The sequence below is a fragment of the Pantherophis guttatus genome, chromosome 5 (genome assembly GCF_059756535.1).
Source record: "Pantherophis guttatus breed Tessera chromosome 5, ASM5975653v1, whole genome shotgun sequence".
Lineage (NCBI taxonomy): Eukaryota > Metazoa > Chordata > Lepidosauria > Squamata > Colubridae > Pantherophis > Pantherophis guttatus.
The window spans coordinates 104,244,486-104,256,509 of NC_142067.1; the positions used below are offsets into that span (position 1 = coordinate 104,244,486).

Here is a 12,024-nt window from a genome sequence, read left to right on the forward strand (position 1 = left end):
TCGGGAACAGCTGGACTCTGACTGGGTAGATCCAAGGGAGATGACGGGGGCTGGTCCTGAGAATATTATATGGGAAGAGTTTGATCCTGTGACTCCCGAAAGCGTGGACAGGATACTGAGCAGACTGAGTGTAGCCACATGTTTATTGGACCCGTGTCCCTCCTGGCTGGTGCTGGCCTCCCGGGAGGTTATACGAGGCTGGCTCCAGGGGATTATAAATGCTTCTTTGAGTGAGGGTGTCTTTCCCGCCGCCCTGAAAGAAGCGGTGGTGAGGCCCCTCCTCAAGAAGTGGTGGTGAGGCCCCTCCTCAAGAAGTGGACCTGGCTGTGTTAGCAAATTATCGTCCTGTCTCCAACCTTCGCTTTGTTGCGAAGGTTGTTGAGAGTGTGGTTGCACGACAGCTGCCTCAGTAGCTGGATGAATCGACTTATCTAGATCCGTTCCAGTCGGGCTTCAGGCCCGGGTACAGCACGGAGACGGCATTGGTCGCATTGGTTGATGATCTCTAGAGGGCTCGGGACAGGGGTTGCTCCTCTGTCCTGGTCCTATTAGACCTCTCAGCGGCTTTTGATACCATCGACCATGGTATCATGCTGCACCAGTTGGAAGGGTTGGGGGTGGGGGGCACTGTTTTACAGTGGTTCTCCTCCTTTCTCTCCGACCGGTCGCAGTCTGTGTTGACAGGGGGGCAGAGGTCGACCCCGAGGCCCCTTGTATGTGGGGTGCCGCAAGGATCGGTCCTCTCGCCCCTTCTGTTCAACATTTATGTGAAGCCGCTGGGTGAGATCATCCGTGGTTTTGGGGTGAAGTACCATCAGTACGCTGATGACACCCAACTGTACATCTCCACCCCAGACCACCCCAATGATGCCCTCGAGGTGATGTCCCGGTGCCTGGAGGCCATACGGATCTGGATGGGGAGGAACAGACTCAGACTCAACCCATCCAAGACCGAGTGGCTGTGGTTTCCAACGTCCCGATATAGTCAGTTGGCGCCATCACTGACTATTGAGGGCGAGTCGTTGGCCCCCACAGATGGGGTTCGCAACTTGGGCATCCTCCTGGATTCACGGCTGTCTTTAGAAGAGCATATGGCGGCCGTGGCCAGGAGGACTTTTTATCAGGTTCGCCTGATTCGCCAGTTGCGTCCCTTTCTGGATCAGGACTCGTTACGCACGGTCACTCACGCCCTTGTCACCTCACGCCTGGACTATTGCAATGCTCTCTACATGGGGTTCCCCTTGAGGAGCACCCGGAAGCTCCAACTGGTCCAGAATGCGGCCGCGCGGGTGGTGACGGGAGCGACGTGGCGCTCCCATGTGACCCCCCTCCTGCGCGAGCTGCACTGGCTCCCAGTGGTCTTCCGGGTGCGCTTCAAGGTTTTGGTTACCACCTTTAGAGCGCTCCATGGCTCAGGACCAGGATACTTACGAGACCGCCTTCTGCCACCAGTAGCCTCTCACCGACCAGTTCACTCCCATAGAGAGGGGCTCCTCAGGGTGTCGTCGGCCAAACAATGCCAACTGGCGGCCCCCAGGGAGAGAGCCTTCTCTGTGGGGGCACCTGCCATCTGGAACGAGCTCCCCCCGGAGATACGGAGGATCCAAGACTTACGCATCTTCTGCCACGCCCTAAAAACGTTTTTATTCCCACAGGCTGGTCTGGCCTAACTCTCCCTTTTAAATTGGGTTTTAAATGTTTTTAGATAAATTGGATGTCTTAAATTGGTTTTTTGAGCCCAAATTATTTAATCTATTTTTAATAGTTTTTAACTTTTGTATGTTCTTTGTATTTTTATCTTGGCTGTTCACCGCCCTGAGTCCTCCGGGAATAGGGCGGTATACAACTATGATAGATAGATAGATAGATAGATAGATAGATAGATAGATAGATAGATAGATAGATAGATAGATAGATAGATAGATAGATGATAGATAGATGGATGGATGGATGGATGGATGGATGGATGGATGGATGGATGGATGGATGGATGGATAGATAGATAGATAGATAGATAGATAGATAGATAGATAGATAGATAGATAGATAGATAGATAGATAGATAGATAAAGGTATTGTGATATGCTTTTAAAAATCTCTTTCCCTGGCACCTTCCTATTATATTACTGTAATAAAGAAAAATTATGAGTAGGTTATCAGCTGTGGGGGAACACATTTCAATTTTAGTACCCAGAATAACTTTTTGGACATATTTATTTTCTGATTTTATATGTATGTATTATCTTCCTTGACTCTATTTTGAACCAAATTAGTTTCAAAAGTTGAGGAGGCCTACAAATCTGAGCCTACATGATAGCTTGGTGATAATTTATCCATGTTAACTAGGATGATAATACCAAATAATTCCCCAGTGTTCCTTTTGTATACCTTTCTTACAGAAAGCCGGAATATTTATGAAAATAAGCCATGCTAATACATTATAAATTTTATTTTTTAATTAGTGAAAAGGCAAGATGAAGACTATGATGAACAAGTTGAGGAGTCCTTGCAAGATGAAGTAAGGCTCTTATTATTTGTTCCTTGTTGAAGGTATAATTGTTGAAATGTATAATTTCATGTGATAAACGTGAGAATTTGAAAAGGAAACACAACTTTCGAAGGCTTTGCTCATGTATCTCTACAAAAATTTCATGTGGTCAGAATCAGTGTATATACATCAGCAGTATCAGCTGTTCAGCAAAAAAGGAAAAGATTGTCCAGTGTATAGTAATTTTTTTTAAATTCTCATGTTATTAGGTTCAATATAGTGACAGAAGTCATTAACAGTATCTGGAATGTCAGATTATTCACACTTGCTTTGACCTGCACACAATTTTCATATTTATACCTAAAAAATAATTTGTTTGCAGAAATAGCAGAACATAAAATATATAGCTTACAGTGCCAACTTGGGCAAATCAATTAAAAAATGTTGGCAGAAAAATTTAGTTTGATCTCCATTATCACCACCATACTGCCTTAACACCCAATAAAACTGTAGCTAATCCTAGTAGCGCTTTACTTGCTGCAGAAATCTTATTTTCCAAACAAGTCATGAAATAAATTTATATTAGAATGATGAATATAGCTCAGGCAATGAGGAATTTCTCATTCTCAAACATTTATGTTGGGATAATCAATCAAAATAACAATGAGTAGTTTAGAACCATGCTTGTCTTTGAATTTTTATCCGATGGACCAGTTAACCCAACAACCACAACTTACAACTGGAGTACAATTTAGCGCTCTACTTTCTGCCAAGCTAATTCAATATATTTTTTGAGATTTTCCATAAGTCATTAAATCCTTGCTGGCGGCAGTGTTAGAACTTTTGTATTTTGAGCCCACTAATGTCCTTACTCAGACTGGCCCATTTGTCAATTCTTCCTCTTAAGAAACAGAAATTGTTTTAAACACAAAGCTTGTGAAATATATAACATTTAAGAGAGTTACAATTATTCAAATACATAGAAATTTCCCTGTCAGTCATATCTGACTCTAGGATGCAATTATTTAGTACTGATCAAATTTCACTTTTTTTCCTCTTCATCAGCATGACAGTGATGTCTACATTTTGACTAAAGTTTCAGATATTTTGCACTCAATATTCAGTAGCTACAAAGCAAACGTGTTACCATGGTTTGAACAGCTGTTGCCACAAATTGTCAACTTAATTGTAAGTAATCTGTATTGAGCAGTAAAGTATCACTTTAAGACCAATAAGAGAAGGGGGGTGGGGGAGTGCATGGGAATGATACTTAACTTTGTTTATGTTGGTTTGCCTATTTATTTTTACCTGGTAGTAATGCCATCAATGCGAACTTAGACATGTACAATATATACCATGCTAGTTGCAAAGCATCCCAGATAACGTGGGAATATTCCATTTCTTCTCTGGATCAGGTCATTTTAAGAGTGATCTGGCAGTTTTCCAAAAGAAAAAGCGTCTCCTGCACGAAAAAACATTAGATGGTAGATTAATCTCCTGAACAAATGAATGGAAAATAGACATAAGGAAAGATGATATGGAAACTGCATGGAAAAGAGAAAAATACATGTTGTAAAATGCTACACAATTGTGGATTTATGCTAAGAAGAATTATGAAAAATAAGAGAGTATTTAAAAGGAGTGGTGCGGTGGCCTAGAGGTGGAGCTCTCGCCTCACAATCAGGAGGCTGTGAGTTCGATTCTAGGTAGAGACAGATATTTCTCTGGGCACAATGAGGCTATATCTGCTGAATATAACTCCGCATTGGCAACAGGAAGGGTATCCAGCCAGTAAACACTCAGCTCCATTCAGTTGCCCAGGCTCTACCCTGCAAGGGATTATTGGGTCATTAGAAGAAGATGAATATAGTACTTAAGAGAATTATAAAGTGAAAGAAGCTGTGAATGCATGAAATAAAATGCTTACTGCAAATACATAATACATAATACATAAATGGAGAGGAAAAGTAATAAAAATTTATTAACAAGACAGCAAATAGAGGTTAAGAAAAACCAGAAAATGCAGACCAATTTTGATGGAAATAAAACATAACTTTTGAAGTTGATTAAAAGGTCCAAGAGGTTCCATCAGAATGAATGGGATTTAACATAACTTTGATGAAATTATTTGAGATGAAACTGAAGTGACACAATGCTGCTAGGAGTACTTCAGAGATTTGTATGAGAATGAAAGTTATATTTTGAAGGCTGCTTGCCATAAATGCTGTAGTCCAAGAAAGAATGATAAAAAGAAAGTAATAAATGCTTGTGAGAAAGTTGAAAATGATCTAGGTACAGCTCCTGTTGGACCAGAAATAATTTATTTATGGCATGGCTGTGTAATTTGCTTAATATGTATATGAAAACTGCATCCATCCTTCATTGTTAGAAGGGAACTGTCATTTTTTCTTCTACAAGGGAAATAATAATTATGTACTTTACATAACACTACTTAATCTGAAAGAGAAAGTACAGCAGAATGTATGTACTCTTCTGAAATGAAAGCATTTCATGGATGCTTCCATTTCAGCATTTCATGGACAACACATTTCCAGAACCCTATGAACTTCTGGTTCAGGACTAACTTTGGGAAACATCTGATCCACACCCAAACTTAGATCAACCTGGCGAAATGGCATATTCTGAAATATGAACTATTCTTCACTGGATCAGTAGGCTTTATCCATCCCTAGCAATTCCTTTGGTCTGGAATGATTTCCCATATTGACTTTAGAAGAATATGTTCATCCACAATGATTTAAAAACCTATAGAATGATATTGAAAAAGGCAAAAAAAAAAGTCAGGCTTTGTTTTGTAAATATGTTTTAACATGTTTATTGCAATGTGATTTTTTCAGATCTTAGCAATAAATTGTCGTATGTTCACATAAACCACTTAGGAAAAGTTTGTATGTATGCTGTATTCAGCAATATGTACAGCTGAGTAAGCAATAAAGCTGTTAAAATGGCTATGCTCTGACTTATCACAAGAATATTGAAAGGCATTTCAAGCAGCAGGGAGACTACTGTTCATATAGGGTGAGGTAGGATGGTAGAGATACACTTTGAATAAACAAAAAGCTGGATATTTATTTCTTTGTTTTTCTTCAAAGTGTCCACATAGGCCATGGCCTGACAGGCAGTGGGGTTTGTGCATTTTTGATGATGTCATAGAACACTGCAGTCCATCCTCATTCAAATACGCAGAATACTTCTTGAGACCTATGCTACAGTCTGTGTGTGATAACAGTCCAGAAGTTAGGCAAGCAGCTGCATATGGTATTGGAGTTATGGCACAGTTTGGTGGGGACAACTATCGGCCTTTCTGCACAGGTATGCACTTTTAATGAAAGATATTTCTCAGCATGATCTAAATAAAAACATCATTGACCAATGTATTTCTTAAAAAATGGTGCTTTATCATGTTTAGCATATAGAATAACCAATAGAATGATGCATTGCTTCATGCTTAAGATTCATTGTCTATATTCAGACATAGGTATCTGGATATAGAATCTGTCCCTGTTTAAAGTTTATGTGCCCTGGCACTGTGTAACAGGCATGTAGGATATTTCTAATCTCGAACATGTTTGTTGGAATGTCTAATTCAGTCAGTGATGAGCATGCTGAATGGAAAAAATGAAATTTGTATACAGGTTACAACCACTTGTTCAACAACTGGCAGTGGTGACAAATGAGGGGAACTTTGATTTCTGGCCATCGCAGTAAGCCATGATCATACAATCATTATTTCCAAAGTCCCCTGCTGATTTCCACAAGCAAAGTTTATGGGGAAACCAGCAGGAGTCAAAGTCACAGTCATGAAGTCCTCACTTAATATTGTTCTCATTTATTGACAGCATCCCTGACTGCTCCTTTTTCACTTTTTTAAAAGATTATTGAGAAGAATGTATGTGACTATTTTTTAATTATGTTGTGCAGTACCATGATTAGAAGCCATATTCTGGCTGGAAAAGGGCACTTTATTCTCCAGTATTCTCTTGCAAGCCCAAGTAGCCAAGAGGGCTTTAAAATGCTATATTAGAATGGTGATATTAAATTATTATTACTCAAGGATTTTTTTTTTCAAATTTCATTTTATCAGAGGCACTTCCGTTACTCGTACAAGTAATTCAGTCAGCAGAGGCCAAAACCAAAGAAAATGTCAACGCAACAGAAAACTGCATTTCAGCAGTGGGGAAAATCATGAAGTTCAAACCTGACTGTATAAATGTTGAAGAAGTTCTGCCTCACTGGTTATCATGGCTTCCTCTTCATGAAGACAAAGAGGAAGCTGTCCATACATTCAATTACTTGTGTGACTTAATAGAGAGGTAAGAAGAAAACTATTTGTTTAATTTGATGGGCATATTTGAATGTTGGGAATTTTAAAGCTTTTTTTTCCTTTTTGGAAAAATAATTAGGGATAATTTACACTAGTGGTTCTCAACCTTTTCTTCACCACACTCACTTCCCCCCTTTAAATATCTTTTGTGGCCATGGACCACCAAGACTTAACTCAAGATTTAAATAATAACATTTCTTCAAACCTTCACAAGACCCCCTGTGATAACTTTGCAACCCCCAGGGTCCACGGACCCTGGGATGATTTATACCAGGGGTGTCAAACTCAAGGCCCACAGGGCCGGCCTGGAAATATCAGAGTACCGGCCCACGGTGCCTCTCCCAGACCCTTGTAATGCCCATTATTGGCTGGCAGGGTGCTGCAGGAGGCGTCCATCCCACCTCTTTCTCTCCCCTCCCCCCCCCCCCGGCCCACAGAGGGGAACTACAATGCTGATCCGGCCCTCAAAGAAATCCAGTTTGACCCCCCCGATTTACACCATTGATTAATGGACAAAATAATACAGTTGCAAGAAAAAGTATGTGAACCCCTTGGGATTACGTGGAGTTTTGCATGAATTGGTCATAAAATGTGCTCTGAACTTCATCTAAGTCACAACAATAGAAAAACACAGTCTGCTTAAAATAATACTACGCAAACATTAGATGTTGCCATGGTTTAATTGAACATAACATGTAAACATTCACAGTGCAGGGAGGAAAAAGTATGTGAGCCCCTAGCCTAATGACTTCTCCAAGAGCTAATTGGAGCCAGGAGTGAGCCAACCTTGACTCCAATCAGTGTGATGATATTTGATGTGTTGCTGACAGCTATCCTGCCCTTTAAAAACACACACCTGTTTTGGGTTTACTGGTGTCAAGAAGCACTGTCTGATGTGAACCATGCCTCGCAGAAAAGAGCTCTCAGAAGACCTACGATCAAGAATTGTTGACTTGCATGAAGCTGGAAAGGGTTACAAAAGTATCTCCAAAAGCCTTGATGTTCATGTGTCCACGGTAAGACAGACTGTCTACAAATGGAGAAAGTTTAGCACTGTTGCTACTCTCCCACTGTGGTCGTCCTGTAAAAATGACTGCAAGAGCACAGCGCAGAATGCTTCATGAGGTAAAGAAGAATCCTAGAGTGTCAGCTAAAGACCTACAGAAATCTCTGGCACATGCTAACATTTTTGTTGACACATCTACAATAAGGAAAACATTAAACAAGAATGGAGTACATAGGAGGACACCATGGAGGAAGCCATTGCTGTCCAAAAAAAATATTGCAGCACATTTGAAGTTTGCAAAAGAGCACCTGGATGTTCCACAGCACTACTGGCAAAATATACTGTGGACAGATGAAACCAAAATTGAGTTGTTTGGGAAGAACACACAACACTATGTGTGGAGAAAAAAGGCACAGCACACCAACATCAAAACCTCATCCCCACTGTAAAACATGGCGGAGGGAGCATCATGGTTTGGAGCTGCTTTGCTGCCTCGGCCTGGGCGGATTGTTGTCATTGATGGGAAAATGAATTCCAGAGTTTATCAAGACATTTTGCAGGAAAACATACGACCATCTGTCCGCCAACTGAAGCTCCGCAGAGGATGGGTGATGCAACAGGACAATGACCCAAAGCATACAAGTAATTCAACAAAAAAATGGCTTCAACGGCACAGAATACGCCTTCTGGAGTGGCCCAGTCAGAGTCCTGACCTCAACCCGATTGAAATGCTGTGGCATGACCTTAAGAGAGCGATTCACACCAGACATCCCAAGAATATTGCTACACTGAAACAGTTTTGTGAAGAGGAGTGGTCCAAAATTACTCCAGATCGTTGTGCAGGTCTGATCTGCAACTACAGGAAATGTTTGGTTGAGGTTATTGCTGCCAAAGGAGGGTCAACCAGTTATTAAGTCCAAAGGTTCACATACTTTTTTCCTCCCTGTACTGTGAATGTTTACATGTTATGTTCAATTAAACCATGGCAACATCTAATGTTTGTGTAGTATTATTTTAAGCAGATTGTGTTTTTCTATTGTTGTGACTTAGATGAAGTTCAGAGCACATTTTATGACCAATTCATGCAAAACTCCACGTAATCCCAAGGGGTTCACATACTTTTTCTTGCAGCTGTATATCCGTATCTCCTAGAAAGGATTACTGATTTCATTTTAATGAATGAAATTATTGTTTAGCAAATGCAACTTTATATTAAATTATCCTTATATGTTTTATAAAATAGAATCTAATGAATTTATTTTGAATTCTTATTGCTACATTTGTTTCAATAAAGCTGCTTTAATGCATGCTTTCATAGATACAGGGTCTCAATTGATAAAACACTTTTAACATAAGAAATTTATGATTATTAGATCAAGAGATCAAAACTATGTCCAATTTTTATTGAGTATTTAGTGCATTTAGTACTGTTGTTTTGAGAGATCTAGTAAAACCTGGTTTATATTGGCTTGCCCTTTTGTACATTCTTCAACTTTTTATCATTCTAATGAGAAAAAGACAAAAATAAGAGCAGTGTTGATCAGTTTTCAGATGATTTCTGGTGGGAGGAGCAAGGGAATAGTGTGTTCATCCTTGCTCTTGACCTACCGGCTTTCAATACCACTGATCTTCAGCCATAGCTGCAGAGGTTGGCAGTTGGGGAGAGAATCTTTTGCTCGTTCTTCTCCCTTCCTCTTGGTCTGTTCCAGTCAGTGTTGATAGAAGTCCGAGATTGACCCCCAAACCCATTTCTTTGCAGGCTGCATCAGGGCTCAGGGCTCTCTACACTCTTATTTAACATGTACACAAAACCACTGGACAAGGCCATTCAACAGCACAGGGTGAATTATTATCAATATGCTGATAATAATCAGGTGTACATTTCTCTTAAGATCTGGCTTTTATCCCAGATACATGGGTTGGAAGATTAGGTGATCTTAAACTTATTGTCATTGCTGATGGTTATTTTCAGTTTGCATTAACATTAAACATTTGCTTATATTCTCAACAGTAATAATCCCATTGTCCTGGGTCCTAACAACACTAATCTGCCCAAAATATTTGGTATAATTGCGGACGGTGAAATTAGTGAAGCAATCAAGCAAGGAGATCCATGTACCAAACGACTGGCAAATGTAGTTCGACAAGTACAGGTAAATGCCGATTAAGATATTGATAGGCAGATTACTGTATTGTTTGATATAATTCTACCTTCATTTCCACCCTCCTCAATCAGTGGGTGGGGACTATAGATAAAGGCAATTTTCAAATTTTATTTCAAATAGCAGATTCAGTGCTTTTGTGTTCTAATCAGCATATAATTGCATTTTAGTAGTAGCAGATAGAAAGAAAGGACTGATTGGGATGAGATTGCATTTCATCAAGCATAAGCAGCCTGCCTGAGCGATTATAGGCAACACAATTGAGATTTCAGATTTTCAGATTTGACTAAAGGCAAAAAGGCAACAAAAAAAAACCCCTTAGGAATAAGGAAGAGAATGTGCTGTGAAAATCAGTTTTGGTCATCTCATTTAGTGTCATGTGGACACTAAGTGAGATGACATGTGGACATGTTTACTCAATTGCCCTAGCAATTTTTAAAAATTCTTTATATCACTACATGTATTTGAACCCAAAATTTTCTATCTATTACAATTCCACAAATCAGTAAAATGACCCTTCTTGTTGGTTTGCATATTGGTTTCCTAATTTCCAGCACAGATTTGTTTTTTTATATGTTTTACGTAATTTTTCTGGTATCATATACCAATGGTACATCGTTTTTAAAATATCAGGACCCAGATTGTTGGGGACAATATGCTGACATTTGTAAACTGCTCAGAGAATGTTGTAAAATACTATGGAGCGGTATATAAGTCTAAGTGCTATTGCTATTCTATTAAAAAAAATGTAAAAATGTCATTTTAAGAGCTTCTTTTCAGTCTTCTATAGTAAAAGCACCTTACACTTTCTCTAAAATGATGAATTTTGGGAAAAAAAATAGCTGTTGATTATATTAGAGAGATTTTATTATTTCTTTCATCATATAAAATTGTCATATAAAATTGTTAAATCTGTTTTGGATCACATTTAAAACTAAGATGGGATATCTTAAACATTGGAAAAAATTAACAGAAAATGTCATTTCCATGTTATCTTGTTTGAAATACATTTTGGATATATTCTTGGTGTTGTGTGGATGGATTTTCCATTTTGTTCTTTAGTTTCTATCTATTGCATATTGTTATTTAGTTCTTTTTATCTAATGAGCCACCCAGAGTTGGTTTGGAGTTGGTCAAAAAATAAATTTTAGGCCATGTGTAGAGTGCGCACATGTTCACGCTTCATTTATCTGTTATCTCTCTTTTCTTCTGTAGACTTCTGGAGGCTTGTGGACAGAATGCATATCTCAGCTAAATGCAGACCAGCAGGCAGCCATACAGGAGCTCCTGAACTCTCCATAAAGGGCCTTAATTATCATCCACAAAAACTCCAAATAAACATTTACCCTTCGGTTTAGGTTTCTTTGTTTTGTTTCTAAGAGAAAACTGCAGTGCATGTAAGTCATTCTGCAACCTACATGCTGTAAGCAGCAGGAAGAAGCAGTTACAAACGGTGTTGCTAAGAATTTCTACCCCATCAGCACAGACACAATTCCCTTTAAATCCTGCAATAGCACTGAAGAGTATTTTTCTAATGGTATGAACCAACTATATGGCAGTGAAAGGGAAAAAAGTTGAAATTTCTTTTAAGCATAAACTGATTAAGACAGCTTTAAAGCAGGTATTTCATAGGGTCCCATTATAAAACAGATTAATGCATTTTTACCCTCTAGTGTTGAAACATATTGGAGTGTATTTTTGTAGGGTAGAAAACCTCCTTTTGCCCACCAATCCAATAGATTAAGGATCTATAAATTGAAGGCGCCATCAAGCATGAAGACTTCATTGATATCAAATTCAGTTTTCTGAAGCAGGCTCATATAGTGGCTCAAGAAAACCATTGAGTTCTCAGCCTTGAATGTGAAGTGTCTGGCATGTCTGACGGTATCTCATCCACTCCCTCAATAAATGACATTGAATACAATCAGAGCTTGTGTGAAAATCAAGTGCTGTGTGGTTTCTTTTTTGCTTTCAGTAAAAATAGATTGTTTCCAAATACATATATTATCCACATCCCAAATAG

The 12,024-nt window shown here is 39.3% G+C and overlaps 1 protein-coding gene across 1 annotated transcript in view; it reads left to right on the forward strand.

Annotated features, from left to right (window-relative positions):
- Positions 1 to 11,354, forward strand: part of IPO5 (importin 5) — a 34,831-nt gene extending 23,477 nt beyond the window's left edge. The window contains exons 21-26 of the mRNA XM_034418566.3: positions 2,463 to 2,518; positions 3,554 to 3,676; positions 5,602 to 5,821; positions 6,594 to 6,822; positions 9,851 to 9,992; positions 11,217 to 11,354. Of these exons, the coding sequence (XP_034274457.1) occupies positions 2,463 to 2,518; positions 3,554 to 3,676; positions 5,602 to 5,821; positions 6,594 to 6,822; positions 9,851 to 9,992; positions 11,217 to 11,303 (857 nt within the window). The 3' untranslated portion in view covers positions 11,304 to 11,354. The remainder of the gene's footprint in view (positions 1 to 2,462; positions 2,519 to 3,553; positions 3,677 to 5,601; positions 5,822 to 6,593; positions 6,823 to 9,850; positions 9,993 to 11,216) is intronic.
- Positions 11,355 to 12,024: the final 670 nt, after the last annotated feature.